The following is a 27490-nucleotide window of genomic DNA, read 5'->3' as shown; positions in this document are numbered from 1 at the left end:
ATCATAATCATACATATAATGAATTAACTGTTGTTGTGAGTGTGAGTATGTTAATAAAGTCAATCATTAGTTTGCGAGTCAAATTTCATGGCCTGTCTATAACTACTTTTTTATTGCACTCTATTTCCAAAACATATATCCACTACCTGTTCATTTACCTAAAACAGATTGTGGAAAATTATGCTATCTGTTCCAGATTTCAAGTTTTGAGGTACTCAAAAAAAGAAGCAACTTTTCTTTAATGGGTTTCTTTTTTTATATACTAATATCTTATATGCTTAAAGCAACAAGATTCTATATTGACTACAAGTCAGTAAAGAGTGTGTGTGTGTGTGTGTGTGTGTGTGTGGATGTTTTATAGCAAAGCCACACTGGACTCTCTGCTGAGTCCACCAAGTCCACATCTCAAAAATAACTTTTTTAATTTCTTGAAGCTTTTAAAATTACCAGAAAAGATAAGAGCTCTTCTTATTAATATTAATTTTTGTTAATTTACCTTTAAAATTTAAAAAACAAGCAATTTCTGTGATGTTATGACTTTTTTCCAGTTAATATTTGAATAAAAAATGGAAGGCAATGTCCTTAATATATAAATGTACTTAATACATAGAAAATAAAGCAAATTAACATATGTCAAAGAAAGGTATGCCCTTAACACTAGTGATGTAGTGAGCTATGCAATTCAGTAATAAAGAATATAAAGATATTTATTCATTGCTTCTTAGTACATACCTTACATGAGCAATTCAGACATGGGTTAAAATTAGGTGAGAAAAAACTTCCATTTCTATATGTTCTTCCTTCATATTGACAGCTGTCTATATAAATACTCGTAACAATTACAAAAATTATTTCATATATGCTTTACCACTTTCATATCATATCAAAGCATGAAACAATTTATGCAAATGAAAATAGAAAATTACACCATCTGTTTGAGCTTCTAAATTTTGAAACACTCAAAAAATAAAAAGACATGTTTTCTCTAATGCAATTCTTTTTACACTAATATTGTTATATAATTAAAGCAACAAATAGAAATTTACTTTTTAATGCAAATATATAGAGTTATGTGCAGCTTTATCATATCACATAACATTTAAGGAGATAATTATACTTTTATTTATTAATGGTTTACATGTAAGGTCCTGAGAATGAAAAATACATTTAGGTTTTAGAATACTTCCAGAATTATAGATATATAATTAGTTCTTGCACATTTCCATATTTTAAAATATTAAGCAGAAAAACCTGTAAAATTTCTTCAACAAATTAACTTGTCACTTATAGCCTTTTAAAAACAATTAGCATTTTTTTCAGTTTTTTTCTGTGCTTTTTATATTACTTTATGACTCTACCAATATTTATTGTTACTACAGATGTTATATATATGACAAATGTACTACATACTTCCCACGCACGTAGGACAACATTCACCAGGTCTAACTGTTGGTTGAGAGCAGTGAAGCTGTGGGCATTTTATCCTCTGACACTTTACATTACCTCTCTATGGGAACACAAATAATTATGGAAATTAAAACATTCTGATTGGTCAGTAAATGATATTAACTTTTTTCCACCAGCTACCAACGTTTCATTTTTGTGTCAGAGTAGTAAATAAATAAATGATTTTTTTATTATTAATAAAACAACAATAAAAATTTAAAGTAACTTATAATGTAGATGTACTGGAACTATGGTTCATGACCCCTCCTGGTGTCAATATGGAAAACTTTGAATGAAAAAGTGGCTACCAAAATATTGAAAAAAAAAGGAATAAGTAAATCTCTATCATTAAACATTTTCATGAAAATTAAAAAAGAGCGATCTGTGCAAATGATCCCTAATTTTGAGCTGACAAACTATAAAGAAGGAAGCTAGTCAATAACGTCCACTACAAACTCATGGGCTAGTGTTCTGTGACTTAATAATATAATTTGACTGTCATCCTTAAAGTGTGCCCACAAGATTCAAAGAATGAAGCACATCTCTGTTGGCAAAAGGATACAAACAAGGAATTCTTGGATTTATAGTTGTGGTATGCTAGCCACTTGCCATACCCAGTCCTTGTTTGATTTTTGTTAGTATTCTGCACATTTTAGAATTGAGTGTTTTAATGTTATGGAATAATTTTAAAATAAACAATGTGTTGAACCTTTTTATGATAATAACATTTTTTTAATGGTAGTCTTTTTCTGTTGACTTTTAGTTACCTGACATATGGAGAACTTAGCATGTTTACTCTCACAAAAGGTGGTAGGTAGTCCTGGACTGGAAATGTTTCTTACACTATAAGTTGTTTAAAAAAATGTTATCTCTCAAACTTGTTTTCTGTATCAAGGATAAATTTAGATAAGAGTGCATCCTCTATGTGCTTGTCCACATCAGCCATGTGAACTTTTGACTTGTGAATTACTTAAAGCATATAAAATAACACAAGTCTCAGACACTCAACTTTTTATTTTTCTAATCAATTCATTGTAGCACAATGACTCATTGAATGGCCAGCATCAATAACTGATCATGAACACAGAATCAACACTGCAATAGAAACATAGCTCACACTACACTTATAGTATAATTATTATGCTAGAGTCAAACAATAGAATTATGAATGAGGGCTTTTCAGCATATTATGTTGTTCATACATAATTTTATGGAACAAAATAAAATCACTTTTTCAGAGTATGCATAATTTCAACGTAACTAATTACACACAGTTTCTTCACTGGCATAATAGAAATGTGCAGTTTTTATATATTATGTTAAATATTCACAGTTGTAAACAAAAGCATATTTTGTGAATACACTTCTGAGGTAATGTTTATCTTATGTTCCACTGATTTTCTTTGTTTGATATGCATAAAACAAACTTTGTATTGGAAACTTGTTTTACATCTTGTGCATGATGATTTATGTTATCGTAACTATTACATTTACTTTGCTAGCACTAATTTCCACAATTTAACATCATAAAACCTCTCTTAACTTACTTGATGGAATATCAATGTGTTTTTAAATATTTACCAAGAGCTTTTCATGCTTATTTTAAGATTAATGAACAGTTTCACAATGTCCATCTTTCTTTAATTTTTAGATAGGAGAAATGTAGTTTATTAAAACCTATAGCTCAGCTGTATTAAATATTTGAGACACAGCCATATTTAATAAAATTACTGTCAAATACGTATTCAAATTATGAAATATGTCTGGAAAGATGTTGATGGTTAAAATGTAAATGTACCATTTCCATTTCATACTCAAAATCTTGTGTAATATGTTTCACTGATTTTTGTTAATTTGGATAAATATATTAAATAGAATTTAATTATTTTGTTACTATCATTTGTTCTATTCCAACTTGAAAATTGACTTCAAAGTAAAAATTCTGCTGGTTTATTGTTTGCAACGTTAAGTTTTTGTACATAAAAACATTTGCTGCCACTGTTAAACAAAAGCATTCAGACAATCTGCTTCTCCACTTCCTTCACGTCTAAGTGGCTAAAATATCTTCCAGAATGTCAAATTTCTTAACAACTTAATATACCAAACAATGATAGCAAATGTCTTCAGTAATATGTGCATACTTTTCATCCCCCCAAAAAATACTGAACATGTGTTAATAATTATTAGTGCAATATAGTTTGGAATTATTCATATGTAACATACCTTGCATTCACAGTCACTGCAAGAAGCTCTGAATCTTTCACTATCTGTGTAAGTACTGCCTTCATACAGACAACCTACATATATAGATACACTAATTTGATGAAAAACAGCAACATGAACATGAAACACATAATTTTTCTAAGAGTTGCATGATATAATTGTCAAAGCAAATATAAAATATATGTAAGAATTTTATTTGTTTTATTACTACACAAGACAGTTGCAACACATATCTTCTAACCAGATATTTGAAATGTGTTTCAACATTTACATAATTATTAATGTGAAATTTCTACAAAAAATGTTAGTTTCACTTGATTCAAAACACATTTCAAAGTAAAATATTATTATTATTCTGGTCAGAGGATACAAAATTTGTACTAGTGCATGTCTGTATTTTACTGTATGTTCTATACACAAAGCTTTTAAATACAATAAATACTATGCAGTGTATACAGCATAGAAAAAATTCTAGAATTAGTTTTCATTCTCATTCTATGATACCATGTCTACATGTTAAAAAATATTAACCAGAATAAATGTCACAATATCCTATTAAAGAGCTTCTAATAAACTATTCTTAATATGTCAATAAATACAGAAGTGACACTACTGATTCCCATTTCTCAACTTGTTTTTGATATATGAGCAATAACCATTATTTAAACTTTTACCTCAACAGTGAGAAAAAACACTAAAACAGTATTAAAGAAATGAATTCTTAACATAAAATATTTGATCCTTGACCATGTCTCAAGACCTGGGCTTTCAACTGACTGTATCATTTCTCTGGTCACAGGTTCTTTAGCATTCACTATCAATGTGAAAATATATTCTTTGTTAACACCTAGGCTTATTGTAATCTAAATTATTTTAAATTGACATTACTGTATTTAACAATCATTAAATTTAAAAAAAAAATATTGCTTCTATAAGATTACAAAGTACAGCATACCACTGCATTCTTTACAGCATCCACCAGGGGGTGTCCAAGGATAAGAACATAATGGTGACGGACATTTCATCTGTTCACATTCCACTTTCCCCACCTTTCAAAAGATTAATAAAATGAAATATAAAGTAAAATTACCAATGTAAAGAAATGTTTTCTATCTTAAACTAATATCAAAAATAAAACATAAGAAATCAGTTTTGTTTATATTTTGACAAAAAATAACAATAGTCATGGGTGAAAAAAACTGCTCCTCCCATTCATTTGTGTTTTATTTTTTTGGTTATTCTTTTTTTGCACTGAAACCATTTTTTCCCAATGATAACCTTTGATCTTTTAACCCTCAAAATCAATAGGATTCTTTCCCTTCTCCAAGCAAGGAACTCCAGATATTGTGAGTATAGTAGATGTTTAACAGACAGACAATGCCACCAATACTCCTCCCTCCTAATAATTTGGGTTGAAGGGATAGAAGATGATTTATGAACCTTAACATTAACTTAAAAGATTTAACTCTTCCCTGAGCTGTGAAAAATTTAGGATATAAATTTTTTATCAATAGTATTTTAAGTTCATTCCATTTACTCACAGTGACTCTATCCCAAAATATTAAATGTATTGATCAAGATTTAACAAATAACTGCTACAGTATTAACTAAGTTAAAATACCACACATGGATACAAGACAAACTTGTTATATCGATTATTCTCTTGTTTAGAAGAAAAGTTTACCCATAAAGATGGTTGAATGCCTTGAAAAAAATTCTAAAAAAACAGAATTGTTGAATCTGCATCTTGTCAGAAGAAAAACCACTTGGCTTCTCAACAAAATTTAAAAGAATTATGTCAAGAAAAAAACAGTGTACAAAATATCATGAAAAGTATGAAGCAGATTTTACATAATAAAAAGAGAACACGAAATGTATCTGAGGATTTTAGAACCTGCAATAAACATTCATCAATATAATATTTCAAGTAATATATATATATATATACCCTCATTATAGAAGCTAAAGAAATATATTATAAACATTTTCATCAAAAGCTATGCTGAGAAAGCAGCTAGAACCTTGATTAGGTTTTGTAATTTTCTGTATTGCTACATTTCCTGTGAAAGTTTTGTACTTACATAAATTTAAAGAATAAATGAAACTTCACTTTGCATATAATAACTACCAGTTGATATATTTCAGAATGTTCAGTTATGCAAGTTAAATTATGAAATATCTTTTGAACCTAAATATGTGATAATCTGTTATTTACTTATAATAATGTTACATTCAACAACATTGTTAGGACACAGTATTTATCACTGTTTAATGTATAATTATTTATAAGTTTAGTGTCCGACTTAACTTAGGGTTATTCTTTCTCTCAATTTATGGAGATGTAATTATAATTTAGTTGATGGGATAAATGATGAGTTAATTGTAGCTCATAGAATTTGTAAAATAGTGAAAATAAAAATACATGGTTTATTTTTCACATTACTGATTTCTTTTTTAATTGTAAATAAAGAATTATATTGTTTAACCCACAGAATGTGTGTACATGTTTTTTATTAGCCATATTTAAATATGTTAGACTTTAGTTACAATTCTTGCCACTGGTGTATATAATAAGAATTGAGGGAAAATTGCTTTACAAAAAAACACTTGGAAAAAACCTCACCAACTATATGTTCTTTAATATTATTTTGACCAATTAATGTTAGTAACTACATGTTAAAATCTGGTATAATTTAAAGATTAGGCACAACTACTGACTTCCATCCATACAATCTGTAAAACTTATAAAAACTTGCATTGAATAATAATTTCAAAATAACTCCAAATGACTCTTAGACACAGTACATACCTTACATGTACATATTTTACAATGTTCTTCCTGCCAATGTGATCCATGTTGATGTGGTCCACATGTAGTGCACAGAGGACAGCAATGGCCTACAGGTGTTACAAGGTCTTTTGGATCACAGGAGTTTGTCAAGGGACAGGTAGTACCAGTACACCGTACTGTCCCATTTGTACATACGCATGTTAGACATGGGTCTTGGGGGTGATTAAACTTCGTGTTGTTTTCATATATTTGTCCTTCATACATACAACCTATTCATATACATAAAAGTTATTATTCGTGAGTTTTTATGGTAATATAATTATTACTTACTTATAGTTACAAGACTGTAAAGAGTTATACTTTAATACATAAAAAACTAATTTAACAAAGAATCTTTAAAATCTTATGAACTTAATCACAGTTTTAGTTGTAAGTAATAACCACCCATCATGCAGTTCATTCTTTCAAAAAGAGCTTGTTGTAGTAATTTTTAATAGAAATTAAAATTTCAATTAGTTAAGAAAAAATTATAGAACTACTTGAACATTTAAAAATATCTCAGTAAGAACTTTGTTTTACAGACATTTGTTATTTATAAGAAAAAGTGTCTTTTCTATGTAAAAAAATAAGCTAAATCCACCAATGCCATGATTGTTCACTTGTTACAAAAAGCACATTCCAATAAACCTGATGAATACTTCACCAGCATTGCTTAACAAATGTTAATGGAATGTTGTTTCAGTAAAATCAATAAATTTCATAAAATGTCAATAAAGATGAAAATAAGTGAAAGTTAAAGATTAGAGAGATCCTAGTTTAACTGTAACTTCTCTATTTCTTCTTAAATTTTAAGACAGTTTATCTTAAGATGGTAGCACACTGTTTTGTAATCCCCTTCCAAAATACATGACTCACATTTATACACTCCTATCAGTAATCTAGTTCTAACTTTCTATAATGATTTTCTTATCTGTATGTACATTTGCAGGAAAAACAGAAATGTGTTCAGTTGCTCACTCTAAAGTACCAAATAAAATTTTATATTATAAATTTTTAAAGAAAAGAAACTACAATAGTTTTTCAACTTTGGAATAAAATATCATAATGTCTTCGTATTTTACAACATTATCTATATTATAACATATGTTTTAATATACATAGGTCAAATCTGAATAAATTCTAAGCACCAAAACCCAACATTGAAATTTTACCCTTAAAACCTTGATAACACTTGGATCATTGCAGCTTCTTTTATTCATGGTAAAAGCAGCAAACATACAATAAAACAGTTAATATTAAAGTTTTTTTGTGAAGTAAAAAAGCTCCATTATAAATTTAATTGAATATTCTATATTTTCCTAAGATTTCACACACTTTCCAATAAAAATTAAATATTTTATACTTAAAGTTTAAGTTAAGGAACAAGTTAAACTACACAATTCTGTATCCTTATTAAGAATTTTATACAATTTGCTTATTAAAAGTATTATACCATTTCCTTAAATTAAATTGGAGTACATTTGATTAGATAGTAAGTTAACTAATCATGTGATGAAACAATATAAAAGTGCATCAATATATTGGCCAATATTATTTTTATTATTTCATCATTGATGTTACAGACAAAAAAAAAATCACTATTTTGTTAATCTAATTGCAGCTTCTATAAACTAAATTATATTTTTGTTATGCTTCAACCAATTTATCAAATATTTTTTGCTAAGCAGAAATTTCTAAAAAATGAAACTTCACTTTCAATCAACCTTACTCTTTATCACAAAAAGCATTTGCAGTTAAGACATAAGACAGTTGTTTGTATAATAATAAATTCAAACTACATTATAACAAATGTTTTATACCTTTTTCTCAAATAAATGTAAAATCTTTTTATTATTTTTACTCTAAAAACATTTATAAAGCTAGTAGTAGACATTATACTGTACCACAAAGACCATGCCATTTTTTGCAATTAAATAAGGTAATTTTTACCTTAAATATTTTAATGATATATTACACACTATATTTTATTAGTGGATTATTTTAAATTATCTTTTCAAACACTAGTCCCTGTAAGTGATGGAACATTAATTTATTTTTTTCTTCAACATTTCTACAAACTTATGCACTTTGTAACTGGTAGTTCTAAGTTTACTACTATGCTAACTGTCTTATACTAATGTTAAAATACACTTACTTGTACAGGTTAATGGCTGATAAAGCAACTAAGACATCAAAACACTGACTGATTCACTCTACCAGCTTTATTATTTTGAAATAGTCCTAGAACCTTCACAAATATCTCTTAATTTATAATCTACCTTCCAATGTACTACAAAAATTTATATCAAATCTTTTATGACCTTGTAGGCATCCTAAGTTTATTTTATTAAACTTTCTTATCTTAATGTCATCAGTAAGACCTGCAGTTCTCTAACAAAAAAAAAATTACAACATTAAAAATATAGCTTATGACAACATATTTGACTTTTTTAAAATAAAATATATTTTAAATTAAAAATAATTAACAATTTAAATTCCTAGCAGCTCGTGTTAAAACGTTCTTACCTTTGCACAGAGGACAGCACTGTTCATCTTTTGAGATAGGATGAAGACAAGCATAATTTTTCGGGCATGTTACATGTATGCATGTTACCTGACCTGCCTAAATAATTAAATCTGTCACTGAAAATCGCAACTACTAAAAAAAAAAAGAAATATGCACATAGATTTGAAACAAAAATATCATGGCACAGTATTACCTACACTATGGTAAACAAATATTTTTACATTAAAATACAATTAATTAATTAGCATAAAGAAAAGCTGTTATGTTCAAGTAGCTTACAAACACATATCGACAAACTTTCAAAAACGAGTTGATTTTGACTGTCCAGAATTCATAATTTATACTGGTTCTACTCTAACTGTTTTACAATTATTCCCACATGTGCAATTTGTTGGTTTCTTTATTTTAGTGCATAGCTATACAAGCAACTACCTGCAATCTGTTCATTGTGTGGAATCAAACCTTATATTTTAGCATTGCTGATAGTCCATAAACATGTTGCTGATCCACTGGAGGAACTCAAGATATACTATGTCATTCTTGGGGTATACATAAAAATAATTTTTAATAAAGGAAAATATAAATAATTATATCATATACATGAAAAATATTTTCATGTTTAGCATAAAAACATTATTGTAAGTTATTATGAATAATAAGTAACAAAGATGATAAAACATTTAAAATTCTGCATGATTACTGTTCCATGCTTAGCACTAGTATGACCACTCCATTTCAGGTCACACCATAAAAATGTAAACTGTAGTACACTGCCTGCTGAATTTCTAGAATTCTAAAAATAAACTTTTAATTACCCCTGATTCTTGCATCATATTTATGCTACTTATTGAAAGATTAACATTATTCTTAAATTACAATGAACAGTTACAAACTGAAAAAAATAGGTTACTTAGATTAAAAAAAAACAACCAAGTCATTGGTGTGTGATTATATATTTTGGTCAATACTAATTGGATCATTTATTTAAAAACTCACAAACATTTAACATATAAAAATAAGAGGGAATCCTCAATAGCCATGACTGTAATTAGATCTCAAATTTATTGAAAGATGGAGTTATATGAACTAAAATTTGTACTATAAATTAGAAAAAACTCAGTGCCATTCTATAGGCTGCGCTGCAAAATGGCAAAATACTAACTTTAGTAAATCACTAACCTGAAAATAACTTGTGCAACCAATTACAATATATAACACTTTTAACTAATAACACATGCAATATGGTAATAAATTTATATTACACTTCTAAGGAAGACAGCATCACAATATAAATTACTTCCATATGAAATTCTCATAAAATAACTCTTCAGTCAATTCTAAAAGATTAATTACTAACAAAAATTATAACAGGAGCTATCCCTATTTATTATGACATTTCAAAAATGCAAGGAATTCTATAATGAATAAAGATCTATCTATTGAAATCAATCCAAACAATGTCACATATTTTGAGTATGTTGAAAATTAAGACTCAGTATTTTGAGCTGTCACACTGAAAACAATTACTATTTATTGTTGAGAAATTTTATCAGTAATTTTTTCACATTTATTTTGTTATGTGAAACCATACCTCACATCTGCATTTTTGGCAAACATCTTTGTACCACACTTCTCCATCTTCTCGGAAAGTTCCATTTTTGTCCTGGCATTCTGTCAGTGAAATAATTTTCTTGGGTGGTTTATCAGAATTTCATGCGCATTATGTTTACAACAAAGTGTTTTATTACACTAAATACAATTTCTTTGACTTTTCTTGAACAATTTACATCTAAAATAAATACATGCATTTTGTTCAAAACTGTAATCTTTGTAAACACACATTCAGAAGTTTCTGCATATGCAGCTAAGTTAGCCTTCATTACAACTTTACATTTATTTTACTTTACAACAACTTAACTTTTGTTAATTTCACAAATTGCTACAAACACCTTTTTGGTAATTTTTCTTTACTAGAGGTGTTATTCTTCATTTTTGTGAGTTTCTTTGTTGCAAGTTGTGAGATTTTGTCATACACTAAACATACTCTGTACACCATTATAAACACTATTATTTTGCTTTACTGTTTATTTTATGTGTAGTGTTATTAAATAAAGTTATGTCTATGTTAGTTTGTTCATCTGCAGACCATGTAAACGTTTTTCAAATAGACTAAGATTTATTAATCTAACACATAACACCTGCATGAAAACATAGCTTAAAAGGCTTGTGTGAAAATGATAGACTGAGGAAGATTCAAGAGAAGGACAAGAAACTACCATAACTGTTTTGTTGGTCATGTTTATTTTATGATATTAAGATGAGATTAAAACCACTATAAGGATACAGTTTTATAATTTCATAAAAAGTAAATATCAAGCAACCAACTGAGAATTATTAAATGCCAAAATATATATATTATTTTACATGGTCGTGGAAATTAACAACATCAATAAGTTTAAGTTAATAGCTCTTTATATATTATGTACAATGAATGTATTTTCCTTCAATAAAGATATACTGAAAGTTTTTATTGAAATTACCTTACATTCAATTCAAACTCTACTCAGTATTTAGGCTGTCAAGCAATTTTTTGTCTAATCATCACATGCAAGTCAAACCTAAGTGTCCGTGATGAAACGCTTAACAGATATTTTTCCATCCAAATAATAAACAAACATGCATCTTCAAGGTTAACATTTAAACATTCTGATAGAATTTAAATATTATGAATAAACTACAGTAATTCAACTAAAGTGTACATTAATTAGACAACTACAAAATTAGTGTTCAATAATATATACAAATATTACATCGAAATTTCAGTTAATCAGTAAAATGATATTTTGTAACTGATTATAATTTAGTGATCAGTTAAGTATTGCTATAATTAGCAAATGTTTAGTCTCTAGTCCATATAACATCCCAAGAGAGACAGCCTATCAAGTGTTGTCTTGGTCCTTAATTAACATGTAAAAAACAGTGCAAAATTTATTTAAGTCTCTTTTAACAAACTTACATCCAGTTATGTCATTGTAAAGAAGGTCAGAGATTTTTACAAACCATACTGCCACAAAACTGTTGTTTGTTGTAACAGTCTGTAAAACAATTTGTAAATACTTGAAATACTCATGTGTAAACCTTCATATAGATAAAAACATACACTTTTGATTAACATAAAAACAAGCTAGAACCAAAGTATGTAAATAAATATTATTTATATATTTCTATAGAATATAAAGTAGTTACTTTGATTCAAGCACTCCACAGTTTCTCCTGATGATCCATCCACAAACATTGCTTCACACACTTCACATCCTTTAGGTTGACAGTGAGCACCAGGAAATCCAGGACAGGAGACATTTGTACATTTGTCAAGAGTACAGTGCAAAGGCATGGTTCCCATATCACAACCAGTGTAGAAATTAAGCTTAAAACAAAACCTAGCCCAAATTGATACATTGGAAAAATTTACAGATCTAATGAAATTATGTAAAACTAGGATTTAACTTCACAGCATTAAAAAGTTGTAATAATAATAAAAATGAAAGGTACTGTGAAAAAAAAAGAAACAAAGTGACATACCTGTAAAATTATATTTTTACTACACAAACACACACATACATGATATGTAACTAATATAATATATAACTGATATGCACAACTAAGCCTGTTAGAAGTGAAAATACACCAATTTCCCCAAGTTATTACCTTGATATGATAAAGTTGATTTACATGTTCATACAGAAAGTCTAGCATAATCAAAATTAGTGTAGGAAAATAAAGATTTACATAAAATTCACCTTTCATCAGGCATAGGTGGCTGCCATTCACCATTTGAAGTTTCTCCTATATAATTAGTATCCACTGAATGCTGAAGGGTTACTGTGACCTCAAATTCTCTTATGTCATCAACCTGGTCATCTCTAACAAGCCAAACCAATTCCAGCCACCACTCAGGAACTGTGGACATTTGGGGACAAATTCTTTCAATTGTTGGAATTTTCTCAATAGGAACTTGGGGTAATTGTTTCTCTACCCAGTGTTTGAAGCGAGGATAAAATGGACCTTCATGCCCATAACTGCAGTGATTTTCATCAAGACCTTTGCTGTCAAACCCATAGATGTCATAGCCTCTTCGATCATAACCAAAAACATTGAAGCCAAAGCGATTGTAGCCATTGCTGTCAAAACCATCAGGTAGACTATCAGGTTGGACTTCTATTCCAACTTTAATGCAAAATCCAGAGTCTTTACAGCCATTCCTATCAAATCCATAACGGTTATAGCCTGAAAAATCATATCCATTTTGATCAAACCCATCTCTATTAAATAAATCTTTACTGAATCCATGTAAGTTCCAACCCATGCTGTCATAACCATTTCTGTCATAGCCATTCCTGTCAAAACCATTAAGATCAAAGTTTCTATTTTCTTGTTCATCAGATACAATACTACTAGTGTTACAAGGAGTACCTTCTGTTGGCAGTACATAAGCTACACAAAGTTGCTGATGACTTACAAGTACATCATCAGGAGTGACATCAAAAGGCATCATTGGAACATATCGAAGTTCTGGTGGAAATTGAATAACAGGAGTTTTCTTTTGGTGCTGCCAATTATCCCACAATTTGTCCACAAAAGCAATATGTACCAGAAAGATTGGATCATAGGCACAATATGGGGAAGCCATTTGGCCCCCCACAAAAAGATGAAAAAGGCTGCTAACAGATTCTAACTTAATTCTGAATGTGTCATATGATTCTTCATTCAGAATCAATTGCAGGTTTACTGCATCAGGTAATTGTACAGACAAGTTGAAGTTTCTTTGGAAACATGGCATCCAATGCAGCTCCAAAGAATCTTTAAAAGGATGGTTAGTTACACAATAGCCATCATCAATGTTTCCATTTCCTCCAAAGTAATTTGCCTGCCAAACAACTGATGTATCCAAGGCTCCAACATCCATAGTCCAATCGAAATAAGGAATTGTAATTTCACAATCTAATTTTTGAAGCTCCATCTCAATGAGTCTTAAAAAGAATCGGTGCCATGGTAGGAAAAAAGGTCCCCCATGAGCCTGAGCAATGTAATCATGGTATAAGGAGGTGAAATAATGCCACCTAGATGGAAATCCTGTTGATGTCTGAAGATACTTCACAGCATATTGAAATCGTTTCAACTCCTGTATGGTCAAGTCTCTTATCTCTTTCCTAACAAGACGATGAGGGCATGAACAATGTATTATTCCAGATAGTTGACACTCACATGATGTGCATCCCATTTTAAACTTCTCACCCAAAACATAGGAATGTTCTAAAAACATACAACCACAATGTTCTTGATACTGAGTCTCTTCACATTTTTTACCTAAGGCAAACTTCACAACTTTCCTCTTTAAATAGGGATACTCAGTTTCTATTTTTTGACAGTCATAAAGGGACGTGGCTCTGCATTCATACTTCCAACCAGCACTGAGCCCATAATAATTCCAGCCATCACGAGAATAACCCTGACAGTTGAATCCTGCTCGATTGTATCCTTCCTTGTCAAAGCCTTTTACATTGTAAGCAATAATCCCATCATGATCTCCAAAACTGTCATATCCTGAACAATTAAAATAACAACAAATTATACAACAGTATTAATAAAATAGAAATAACAAAAAGTACCTAACAAATAAAATGAACATTGTAAGTTATTCTACATAAACTGTTTGTTCTTCACATATTACAAATTATAAAATGTATTTTCTAGATTTTTAATTTAATAAAAACTAAAATAGTAAAATTAAGAAACACTTGAAAAGAGATTATAGTATTAACTGTGCAACACTGAAAAGTGTACCTAAGTTCAAGATAGTTATACAGAATTTGTTAATCAGACTATTGTTCTGAATATATTACATTCTAAACCAGAAAATAACAAAATAATATGAAAACTATAATCAACCACATACAATATGGATCACTCAGCAGATAAAGGAGTTTGCATTAATATATAAAAAAAACAAAATTATCCTCAACAGAACCCAGATTATCAACTCACCTAAATGTGCTATGCATACTATTACACAAATTATTCACTTGAATAAAGAAAATGACTATAATTTTAAAAACATTGATTATAGCCTTCAGCAGGAATTATTCATCAAATATAAAATTTTTTTTGACTAATTTTTAGTTTTGACTGTTAAACATGAAAATGGTATCACTCCTACAAGAGATTATTTCATTAACCTACAGATAAAGAATCATTTTTCAACTCACCTCTTTACATTTTTACAGCTGTAAAAATAAAATTTTTATATATACGTGTATGTAAAATATGTGTAGTTTTTTGTCGTACAGTGATGAGGATGTAAAAAAAGGGCCCAGCATGGCCAAGTGTGTTAAGCCATTTGACTCGTAATTCGAGGGTCACGGGTTCAAATCCAGGTTGCACCAAGTACACTCACCCCTTCAGCCATGGGGGATTTATAATGTGACGGTCAATCCAACTATTCGTTGGTAAAAGAGTAGCTCAAGAGTTGGCGGTGGGTGATGATGACTAGTTGCCTTCCCTCTGGTCTTACACTGCTAAATTAGGGACAGCTGGTGCAGATAACCCTTGAGTAGAGTTGCACGAAATTCAAAACAAACAATGTAAAAAAGCAAGCTGAAAAATTATTCTTTATCTAAGGATTTATGAAAAATCTTTTGTAGGGCTGTGACTGTCTTCATCTATAGCAGTCAAAACCAAAAATCAGTTGAAAAAAAATCTTTATTTGATGACTAAATTCTTGTTGAAGACTAGAATTACGTTTTTCTAATTGGGTCTTTTCTTTACTTAATTTTTCCCTGCTGGGACAGAGGTAAGTCTTTGGATTTACAATGCTAAAATCAGGGGTTTGATTTCCCCCGATGGATACAGCAAATAGCTCGATGTAGCTTTGCTACAAGAAAACACATATGCATTTTACTTAACTGAATAATTTCTGGTATAACATACATGACACATTGAAATGTATTGATAATTTGGATTCTTCTGAAATATTGCTGGGTAATTTAGAGATCAATGGCATAACTATGCTAATGCACTGGCACTGGGGACCACTCCTGAAAGGAGACCAAACAGGAATCTCAGTAATAAAAATAAAAACATTAGTAATACATAAACATTTATGCACCTGCACAACATTTGTTTTTTAAGTTTGAAAATACTATAACAACATTTAATACACAAACTTTGAAATACTCAAGTGCCACAACTGACATTTTTATGTCATCTTTTATATTAATTTAATATAATGATCATTATAGTGTTTTCTATATGTTAAATAAGTAAAATATAAGTACATCCATTATTTAGTTAAAACTTAAAATGTATTAACAAATGAAGAAGATTTGAAAAAGAAAGATTTAGGTGTGTGATGGTGTTTGGGCCCATAAGTGTTGCTTTAATTTTGGTAGACCTTGTAGTGCCAAGTTCTTTTAGTTTATTTACGTTTTTGCAATGTTTGGGATCAAAGAAGATGCATTTTGAACATTGTCGCATAGTTGGAGAATGAAGAGTATTGTAAGATTTTCACATTCATGAGATCATATGTATGTGTCTGCTTCTCTAACATTCATTTAGTTAATGTTTAGCATATATATAATATACATACGAAACGTATATATACATATATATTATGTATATATGTTTGTATGTGTGTGTATATATATATATCATATGTTCTAATGTATATGAAATTACATTGGGGCCAAATTTGTAACAAAATTAAACTAGTTGTAATAATGCTAGTTATCTATTTCTTAAGTACAAAATATGGATAAATTGCAGGCTGTGAAGGGGTGCTGATACCCACGTTCCATGAAAATGTTAACATACAAATGTGAAAACTTTCATGTTCATCTAACATAGGGGTCAGTAGCCTTCAACTCCAGAGCTGTATGCAGTTATTTAACTCTCTAAGCTGTCCAATTACTGAAACAGGGGTTACCTGCATTATGACTCTCAGAAACATTCATTTTTACCAAATGTGAAACAAATGACTCTCCTTGTTATTTGGGTTGTCAATTCCTAATCTAATACATTAGAGCAGCCCGACATGGCCAGGTGGTTAAGGCACTCGACTCGTAATCTGAGGGTTGCAGGTTCAAATCCCCATCACACCAAACATGCTCACCCTTTCAGCCATAGGGGCATTATAAATGAGGGTCAATTCCAGTATGTTGGCAAAAGAGTAGCCCAAGAGTTGGTGGTGGGTGGTGATGACTAGCTGCCTTCCCTCTTGTCTTACACTGCTAAATTAGGGACGGCTAGCACAGATAGTCCTCAAGTAGCTTTGTCCAATATTCAAAACAAACCAAATCAAACATGTTAGAGATTAAAATGATTACTTATTAACATACCTGGTTCAGCCATAAAAGTTTAATGAGTTTTGTTATCACTTCAAGTGTCACAAGTTACACTTGCTTACGTTTTGCAGGAAACACTGAATTGAAACTTGAGACAGTAAGAAAATGTGGCTGCTCTACCAACACAAATTAAGACAACAGATAAGTGACAAAATTTAATGTTTGTTTGCAGTTAAACACAAAGCTACATACTGTGCTCTGCCTACCACAGGTACTGAAATCCAGTCCCTAGCTTTTTAAATCTGCAGCCCAAATAGGGAAAAAATAAAATGCCAAATGCATATAGTAAATACCCTATACAATAAATAATGGAGTTATCTCATGAACAAGCCATTGAACAGTGTATTGCTAATTTTTATGCAATCTGATGATCCAAAGAGAAAGAAATATATACCTATGAAACTGAACTTCCTCACATTCACAACTTGAAAAAAGATATCACAAGACTTATGATGAAAAACAGGTGACAAAGTCATAAATAAAACATATTTTCATAATCATAATGTAAAACTGTTAGATATATACACATAATTTTTCTTTAAAAATTAACAAAAACAGTGAACTGTTTAAATGTTATGAAAATTTCATAATGCAAAAACTTGAAAGTTTGCTAGCAGTCTTATCCATGTAACCTACTCTTGTGTGTCTGATTAAAGTAATGCTTAATTTACCAGAAAACACCTTTGTTTCTTTTATTTCCTCTAAAAAGAGATGAATTTGACAAATTATTTAAGCTAACAATTATATGCACTTTATAATAGTATAGTATAAGTTCAAGCTAAATCAATTATACATAATCAAGATAAGATGTGAAACAACACACTCAAGTTAACAATCATATTATTAAAATTCAAACTACCTAAATGTGACATTTTAAGTGTTATCAAAATATGTTTCTGGACACACTTAGGCAGAAAGAGTGCTTTACAAGAATTTGTTCTGCACATTAAATGATTGTAGCATGTGTTTAATTAAAAGTAGCTTTGACTCTACTCACCAATGCTTCAAATAAACTTAAGTGTTAACCCATTTGTTCAACAGGCAGATTATCAAATCAGAGATTTTGTATTCTGTTTCATGTGTTTTGAAATTTCTCAGTGCAAACATGTTTTTGTAGTAAATTAAAACAGAATACATACATCAACTAAGCTTTTGTTTTAAAATCAACTCTGAATCGTGCATTCACCTGTCATATTAAAACCTGTAGTTTTGTGGTAGCCACGACGATTGTAACCAAGGCGATCATATCCATCTTTATCAAAACCTTGTTGATCATATCCTTGTAAAAAAAAATATACAGATATTTTTCAACTAGGTTATTTTTGTAAATTCCTTTTACATGAAATCTACAAGAAGTGGAACAACCTCATGTTTTACTTTTAAAATGGTAAAATATTTTGTTCTAAAACATCTGAAAGCTGATAACACACAATTTCCTATTTTGGACAAAAAAGATTCTAATGGTAAAATAACAGAGGTTTAAAAATACTAGTGAAACAACATTATAACTACTTACGTAAAAAATTATAATACTACACAAACAGGTTCTTAGTTTACTCATCAAAAACTATATTAACAAAAATAATTATAAATTAATAATACACATTAATTGTTGATTAACAGTAAAAATGTTTCAACATTTTTAATGGTGTTGTTTTTTCACATTGGTGTCAAAATCAAAATACTCTACATCAAAATAACTGTAAAATGTTTTCAATGGAAGTGCAATTGTTACAAAAACTTATTCCAAATAAATTTAATATACAAGCATAGCAAGGTTAAAGAGCTAATTGTACTTGGTTGAATCACTCCTTGAGAAATATAGGTTTCTTATGAAAATAAAAATGTTAGATATGATAAACCATGTCCTTTTACTAAAAAAGAAAATGTCTACCTTGATAATCAAAACCATCAGCATCATAAATTTCTTGAGAACCTCCAACATAATCATTAAAAGAGTGTGGTTTTCCTTCTCTATTGAATCCATTGATATTATATCCATATCTATAAAAAGAGATGCTCAAAATATTTTAGAATCTGAATGTACAATTAATTTGTTTCAGTTAAGTACAGTAATGTGGCTTAAAATTAACAAAACATTTACACACACATGTACAAAATCATATTAACAACAAACAGTAATTATTTTAAAAGATCTGTGTCACCCAAGAAAAATGCATTTCATTTAAAAATATTTTTCTTTGACAATTCTGAATGACAGTACAAAAACTATGACTAAACAAATAGATAAATAATCTTTTTTTTTTATTCGTTTAAAAAAATCTACAGTGGAACCCCTCAGATTCGGTCACCCCTTGAAAGTGGTCATTCAATCACAGTCCCTTTTTTTGTTTACATAATCCCTAATTATGTACAGTGGAACCCCCCTAATCAGGCCACCCCTCTAATCAGACCAGTTTGTCTCAGTCCCAAAGGTGGCTGCTTTAGAGGGGTTCCACTGTATTTCACAAAACTCCAGACAGTGTTGAATCCTATAATTACATGTACAACTATTTTTTTAAAATAAAGATAGCACTATGATTTGTTTTGGTTGTTGTTAAACACAAAGTTACATGATGGTCTATCTGTATTAAGCCCATCATAGGTATTGAAAACTTAATTATTAGTATCATGAGCTTCCAGACTTATCACTAAGCCACTGGGGGCAATAACATTATAACAAATAAAATTATTATAGAAAGGTAATATAATGACCATCATTCCTAGCAACACTTGAAATTTTGTTTTATACTTTTTGAAAAATTAATGATCAGTTATAACAAGTATGCTTTTGGCAAGTCACCACATACAGTTTGCCAACAATTGAAGCCATATGAAATACTTTATCCTTTTCCTGAAGACTGGCTGATAAAATTAAGGCCATCATAATTTTGATACCCAACTGGAAACTAAAATCTAAATAGTGGTCTCTAATTATGTAAAATATTAAAATAATTCACTTCTGCACAAGCCTTCTGCACTCCCTAATGGAATCAAATGATTCCAAAATGTCTCTCGTGAAAATCATCATGGATCACTCTAACCACCAATAAAAGCATGATATACTGATATGACTCTTTCTATAAGCTTATACCAAATTATCACTTCTTGTTTGAAAGTGTTTGTGCATTGACATTTTTCTTTGTTTATAGTTTCACAATCAGCTTTACTATACTCATGAAGTGGTTTTCATTTAAATAACTTCCAAGTTTATTTAGACAGTTTTTTTTTTGTTTTTTTTAATTTCATTTAATCCCAGTTTATTACAGTCTCATTATTATATATAATTCCAGTTTTGGTCTATTCTTCTTGATTATAAATTCTGAAGTCCATGTTATTACTTAAAGGGTCATGCCTTTGACTAATGCTGCATCACAGGCCTCAAGTGCAAGCAACCAGGCAGGAGATTAATCAGCGTTTGTCATGTGGAAATTGAATGTTATTTGGGTCCATATCTATCTGTGAACCTTGCCCCATTCCATCCAGAACACACTGAGTCTGTTCAGACTAATGAGGGCTTGCACCACCTATTTTCACCTTCTGATTTTCTCATGCCTTTCCCATACCCTTCCCGAAACTATAGTTAAGCCTACTACAGTTTTTTTTTTACTTTTTTTTTTTTTCTCAGGCATGCTATGTTTTATTCCTTGCCCCTATTTCCTATGAACCACTTCCTTCCTCACAACTTTTTTATGGTATCTCTGAGGCTCTCCATCAAAATCTTGAAGGGTTACCTGGTGTCATCCTCTCCCTTCTTTCTTCCATTTTTGTTCTTTGGCTCTGGTTTTGCATATGTAGTTTCTCTATTGTTGTACCCCTTAGGTTGGGGTGTGACCTTAACTCCATCTATTTACCAGCATCTTTTCTTCATAATTCACATCTGGTTCTATTTTATGGTGTTACATATTTGACACAATCCCTGAATCCCTGGAGTCTCAAGTTTCATCAGTACAACAACAGTCTACCCTATCCAATCTTGTTGCCCATTCATCTCAATCATAGTTCTTTATGATACCTGTTTCAGTTTCCTTTCCTTCCCAACCCTAACCTGTCCTTCCTTCTTAGGATGCCTCGTCTCATTGTTCTCTTTGACAACACATCACTTTGCTAACAGTACTGGTGACTACACATGGGGAGCTTGACTTGCCAATTTTCTTCATTAATGGCATCTTTTTGTCAAGGATCGAGAGTCAATGTATAGCCAGTATCTATAGGAGGCAATTCATGGCCTACAATCTCAACAGGCCATCAAACTTGTTCTAAATGGTTTCAATTTCAGACTCTTTGTTGTTCTCAATGGTAAACTGATATTACCGTTATTCCTTTTTAGTTTTTAATGAGATTTGTGTATTTGAGTTAAATACAAAGGCAATCATAAAGTACTATGAAATTAAAATGTTTAACTAAATACTAGGATATATTTTCAAGTAGGAATTTTATTTGTTGTTTTAATTACAAACTTGTATTATCCAGTACTATACATCATTAGCTATTATTTTATTAAAAAGAGACTAGATTTAAAGACCTAACTAAAATTATTTCTCTTCATATTAACAATCTAAAGTCTAATGATTGAATGTCTAAATTCACTGTGAAAGTTTCCATAACTTTAGTTAAAAAGGTCTTGTGTTAATAATATTATTATTGTCAGGTTGTAGACAATACTTTGTTGTTTTTAATGTTAGGGAGTTAACCATTAATCTAACTCAAAGTTAACAGTTTTCGTTTACTTTTGTTCCCTCATTTCCAAATGAACAAAAATGATCAATCAAGAAATATTTATAAATGTATCATACAGTTTACTTTTTGGAATTTTTTTGCTATTATAAGCTTGAGCTTGAAGTAAACAGACTGAAACTACTGGTTAAATATGAAATTAGTCCAAATAGTTAGAGAGATTATTGATAGTTACCAAAAGTGAAAGTCTAAGATGCCAATTTATAGCAACAAGGACCTAAATTATTAGACCTTTAAAGCCACACCTTAGTAAAAACAACTGAGTTTCTTCCAAGTGGAAACCAAAAATCTGATCTTCTCAATTAAAGAAAATGTCTTCCAATGTACTTAAATAGTCAGACATGTCAAAATACCAATGTGTTTGAATTTTCTTTATTTAAATAAAAAGTCAATAAGGTAAGTTTTTGAACACTTAATGCTCTCCAACAACCAGCAGTAAGTCTGTGGCCTTGTAACACTAGAAACTGAATTTCAATACACGTGGTACATCACAAATATCCCATTGTATAACTTTGTGCTTAATGACAAACAAACAAAAATAACCTCTCAAAGTTATCTTGTAAAATACAGCATTTGTTTGCATAACTAAAGGATATAGAACTGTTTACTCTTCCTTTTTGTTTGTGTAACTAAAGGGTATAGAATTCTTTATTCTCCCCTTTTGTTTGTGTAACTAAAGTGTATAGAACTGTTTACTCTTCCCTTTTGTTTGTGTAACTAAAGTGTATAGGACTGTTTACTCTTCCCTTTTGTTTGTGTAACTAAAGGATATAGAACTGTTTACTCTTCCTTTTTGTTTGTGTAACTAAAGGGTATAGAATTCTTTATTCTCCCCTTTTGTTTGTGTAACTAAAGGATATAGAACTGTTTACTCTTCCTTTTTGTTTGTGTAACTAAAGGGTATAGAATTCTTTATTCTCCCCTTTTGTTTGTGTAACTAAAGTGTATAGAACTGTTTACTCTTCCCTTTTGTTTGTGTAACTAAAGTGTATAGGACTGTTTACTCTTCCCTTTTGTTTGTGTAACTAAAGGATATAGAACTGTTTACTCTTCCTTTTTGTTTGTGTAACTAAAGGGTATAGAATTCTTTATTCTCCCCTTTTGTCTGTGTAACTAAAGTGTATAGAACTGTTTACTTTTCCCTTATGTTTGTGTAACTAAAGTGTATAGGACTGTTTACTCTTCCCTTTTGTTTGTGTAACTAAAGGATATAGAACTGTTTACTCTTCCTTTTTGTTTGTGTAACTAAAGGGTATAGAATTCTTTATTCTCCCCTTTTGTTTGTGTAACTAAAGGATATAGAACTGTTTACTCTTCCTTTTTGTTTGTGTAACTAAAGGGTATAGAATTCTTTATTCTCCCCTTTTGTTTGTGTAACTAAAGTGTATAGAACTGTTTACTCTTCCCTTTTGTTTGTGTAACTAAAGTGTATAGGACTGTTTACTCTTCCCTTTTGTTTGTGTAACTAAAGGATATAGAACTGTTTACTCTTCCTTTTTGTTTGTGTAACTAAAGGGTATAGAATTCTTTATTCTCCCCTTTGTTTGTGTAACTAAAGGATATAGAACTGTTTACTCTTCCTTTTTGTTTGTGTAACTAAAGGGTATAGAATTCTTTATTCTCCCCTTTTGTCTGTGTAACTAAAGTGTATAGAACTGTTTACTTTTCCCTTATGTTTGTGTAACTAAAGTGTATAGGACTGTTTACTCTTCCCTTTTGTTTGTGTAACTAAAGGATATAGGACTGTTTACTCTTCCTTTTTGTTTGTGTAACTAAAGTGTATAGAATTCTTTATTCTCCCCTTTTGTTTGTGTAACTAAAGTGTATAGAACTGTTTACTCTTCCCTTTTGTTTCTGTAACTAAAGGATATAGAACTGTTTACTCTTCCCTTTTGTTTCTGTAACTAAAGGATATAGAACTGTTTACTCTTCCCTTTTGTTTGTGTAACTAAAGGATATAGAACTGTTTACTCTTCCTTTTTGTTTGTGTAACTAAAGGGTATAGAATTCTTTATTCTCCCCTTTTGTTTGTGTAACTAAAGTGTATAGAACTGTTTACTCTTCCCTTTTGTTTGTGTAACTAAAGTGTATAGGACTGTTTACTCTTCCCTGGTTAACACACATTTTACAGACTATACTAGCTACTTCTTTACTGAATGAAAGCCAGATGTAAGCATCAATAGTAAAATAAGTTAAACACCTACAAAATACAATTAAAATCATAATACAAAGGAAATTAAATTTAAAAGTCAGCTTGCTGTACTATTACTCCTGCAAGTTCTATTCAAAATCACATCTTCAACTGATTACATGAAATTATAGTGCGTTTAAGAAGAAAATAATCAAAGTTTAGAAAGGTAATAATACCTTATTTATTCAATAACATACAAGTATAGAATAGAAAAACCTTGACAATAATCTAAAGAAATATGTTACCTGTCATAGCCCTCAGCATCGTAGCCATACAGTCGATCAGGATAAAGTGGCATACGATAACAGCATGCTCCGATTATGCAAGAAACTCTGCAGTCATAGTAAGATGGGAAATTGTTGCTGTTACCATAACATCCAGAATATATAAAAGGCTCACAATTCCCAGTGTACTTGTTGAAGAACCATCTTTGATGATCATCATGACAGTTTTCTATAGTGTGTAACAACAACATTTTTTAGAAATATTTTAATTACACATCCACTTTTGAAATCATATCTTTCTGAAACATGAGAGAATCCTCAACAGCCATGGCACTTGAACTTCTTTTAAGCAGGATAAGAGTAAATTAATCTTTAAACATTTTTTTTAACCATAGCATAATGACTCATAGAATAGCTCCAAGTTTGTGGTTTTATACTTTTTTAAGTAGAAACTTTTATCCCATAGATCCATCATCTATTGATTGATATGAGATCTAATTATAGTTTGAACCCAGGAGGTCAAGCCCTTTCAACTGAAGTATTTGACTACATGCATGGTTCATAAATTAATTTAATTAACTGCAAGATATTCAATTTCAGAATAGACTGGTAGAGATTCTGATGAGTATTGCTCGGTATTGCTGGCACACAAAAATATAGCTAATAAAAAGGGAAAAAAAAGGTCTCATAGATTAATTTACTCTAATCCTGTCTAAAATAATTTATAGTGATGCAGCTAATGAGGATTCCTTCATTCTTTTATTAACTATATTTTATGCACCAAGCAGAGGGTGCCCATACATCTAATTCAATTTTACTATTCATCAGGATCTCTACCAGACCATCCACATATTGAAATTTACTTTGGTGGGATTAGAGTAAACAAATCTATAAGGCCTTGAGTATGATCTAATACACCAATCAAAAGAGTGTGACCTCCTATGTCCAAAACTGCAATTTTATCTCAAATCAGTCAAGAGATGAAGGAGCTACAAGTTAAAAGTTCTTACTTAAGAAAAAGACACGATGCCATTCTATGAGCTTCTATGCCATGGTTAGAAATAAAAAGAATCATATAAATGTATATTTTGTCAAAGAACCATAATGTTTTGTTTTTTTTGACAACACAGGACAAAACAAAAATGCCATCACCACTGTAAATAATATTTAAAATTAACATAATGATGAAGATTAAAGTGATTAAAACTTACCTTGATATATTTTCACAAATTATCTCCAGTATAATCTGAATGAAACCCATGAAATTTTAATTTTGTAACTGATTATAAAAATATATTTTATATCAGATTTAACTGTTTTGTTTTAATTATAACATCTGAACTGGGTAACCTGAGTTTTTGTTATTGTTGGTTTTTTATACTTTTATACTTACTATTCCCAGGATCCACAGCTAAGTAGCAAGACTGAGTAGCAGGATGCTCACAGTATGTTCCTTCAAACTGTGGAGCACAGTTACAACTCACTAGGTGAGGATGTTGAGGCCATCTAGAAGATAAGCAGGTTCCTCCATTTTGACAAGGGTTAGGGATGCAGTAATCTGGAAACATTTAAAAGCTCAAAATAATTTTGAAACTTATAAATCAAATAGTTATTTAATACATACATAAATCTGAAAATTAGTTGTGTAATAAATTGTATATTAAGACTATGATAACTAACTATCCTTGGGCTGTTGCTGTTGCTGAATCCTTAATGAGAAACTACACAGTAGGTTATTTGTACTTTATTCACATGAAATCAAACCCTCAATTTTAATATGGTCTGTAAATTAACTGCTGATCAGCCAGTGGACTCATCAAAAATGCATGAATTTTGAAAGTAAACGATTTATAAGATTATAAAAAAGTGTATTAAACTAAGCTTCTATACTTAAACTGCAATACAATAAACCCAACTTTTTAAATAAGTATAATTGTAGTTACTATGTTTCTGTTGTGTTTTGAGCCTTTTAGTTTAAACCATTTGCTCATACACTTAAAAATTTCACCTACTCTAAAGACAGTCTGTGCCAGTAACTTAACAGCTTTTCAATCTAATTCACACTATGTTAAAAGAACCACAAGTACTTTTAAACAAGAAAGTAAAAGTTTCTAGAACGTTATATGAATGTCTTCACATTTGTTTTCAGATTACACTTTAAAATAAAGCCAGAAAGTAAGATATGATTTGAAATTTACTAGCTGTTACTGTCTTAGGAACTAATGATGTCATAAATTACATATAAATTTAATGCAGTAAAGATAAGAATTTTTTGTTGTTGTTTTGAATTAAACACAAAGCTACGCAGTGGGCTATCTGTGCTCTGCTCACCACGGGTATCGAAACCCAGATTTTAGCATTGTAAGTCTGCAGACATACCGCTGAACCACTGGGAGGCAAAACATATGTTAGCAGTGGGATTAAAAAAAAATATATACAAGTTGACTGATAAAAACTCCACAACCAGGGTGCAAGTTAAAAATTTCTATGTTATTTTTAGTTATGATTTTTTGTTTTTATCATTTATATATTTTCTTTTTATTTCTATCATTTAGTTCTGATACATTTTTATTTGCCTATCTCACCTGCCTCCTAGTGTTCACTAAGTATTAAATAAGTTATTGTTATATCAAAATAATTGACACAAGGCACCCTACAATTGATGTGCGTATGCTAAGTTCACATATGCTTACATTAAATAAATAATACGTTGTGAGTAATGTACAGTATTCAAGATTGTGGTCTAGTACAAAAATGCTTAAGATCTTAAGTTGAACAAGATTAATGAAATTAAAAAAATACACAAAATATATTTGTTATTATAAGAAATAGACTGCTGCAGCTACTTGCTTGACCATTAATTATGACACTTTGGAGAAGTGTTTGTATAATCTTTTAATTTTTTTTTCCTTC

General features: G+C 30.0%; 1 protein-coding gene across 1 annotated transcript in view; it reads right to left on the bottom strand.

Moving 5' to 3' along the window:
* The window catches only part of LOC143235197 (kielin/chordin-like protein), a 114537-nt gene that overhangs the window by 79538 nt on the left and 7509 nt on the right, over positions 1–27490 (bottom strand). The window contains 13 exon segments of the mRNA XM_076473127.1: positions 733–818; positions 1411–1507; positions 3670–3743; positions 4625–4718; positions 6479–6729; positions 9026–9122; positions 10618–10697; positions 12273–12466; positions 12827–14630; positions 18612–18704; positions 19320–19429; positions 24599–24806; positions 25971–26135. Coding sequence (XP_076329242.1) covers positions 733–818; positions 1411–1507; positions 3670–3743; positions 4625–4718; positions 6479–6729; positions 9026–9122; positions 10618–10697; positions 12273–12466; positions 12827–14630; positions 18612–18704; positions 19320–19429; positions 24599–24806; positions 25971–26135 — 3353 coding nt within the window.

This window comes from Tachypleus tridentatus, chromosome 12 (assembly GCF_004210375.1).
Source record: "Tachypleus tridentatus isolate NWPU-2018 chromosome 12, ASM421037v1, whole genome shotgun sequence".
Classification (NCBI taxonomy): domain Eukaryota; kingdom Metazoa; phylum Arthropoda; class Merostomata; order Xiphosura; family Limulidae; genus Tachypleus; species Tachypleus tridentatus.
The sequence above is the reverse complement of the archived record's forward strand: the minus strand, read 5'-3'. Positions and strand labels throughout refer to the sequence as shown.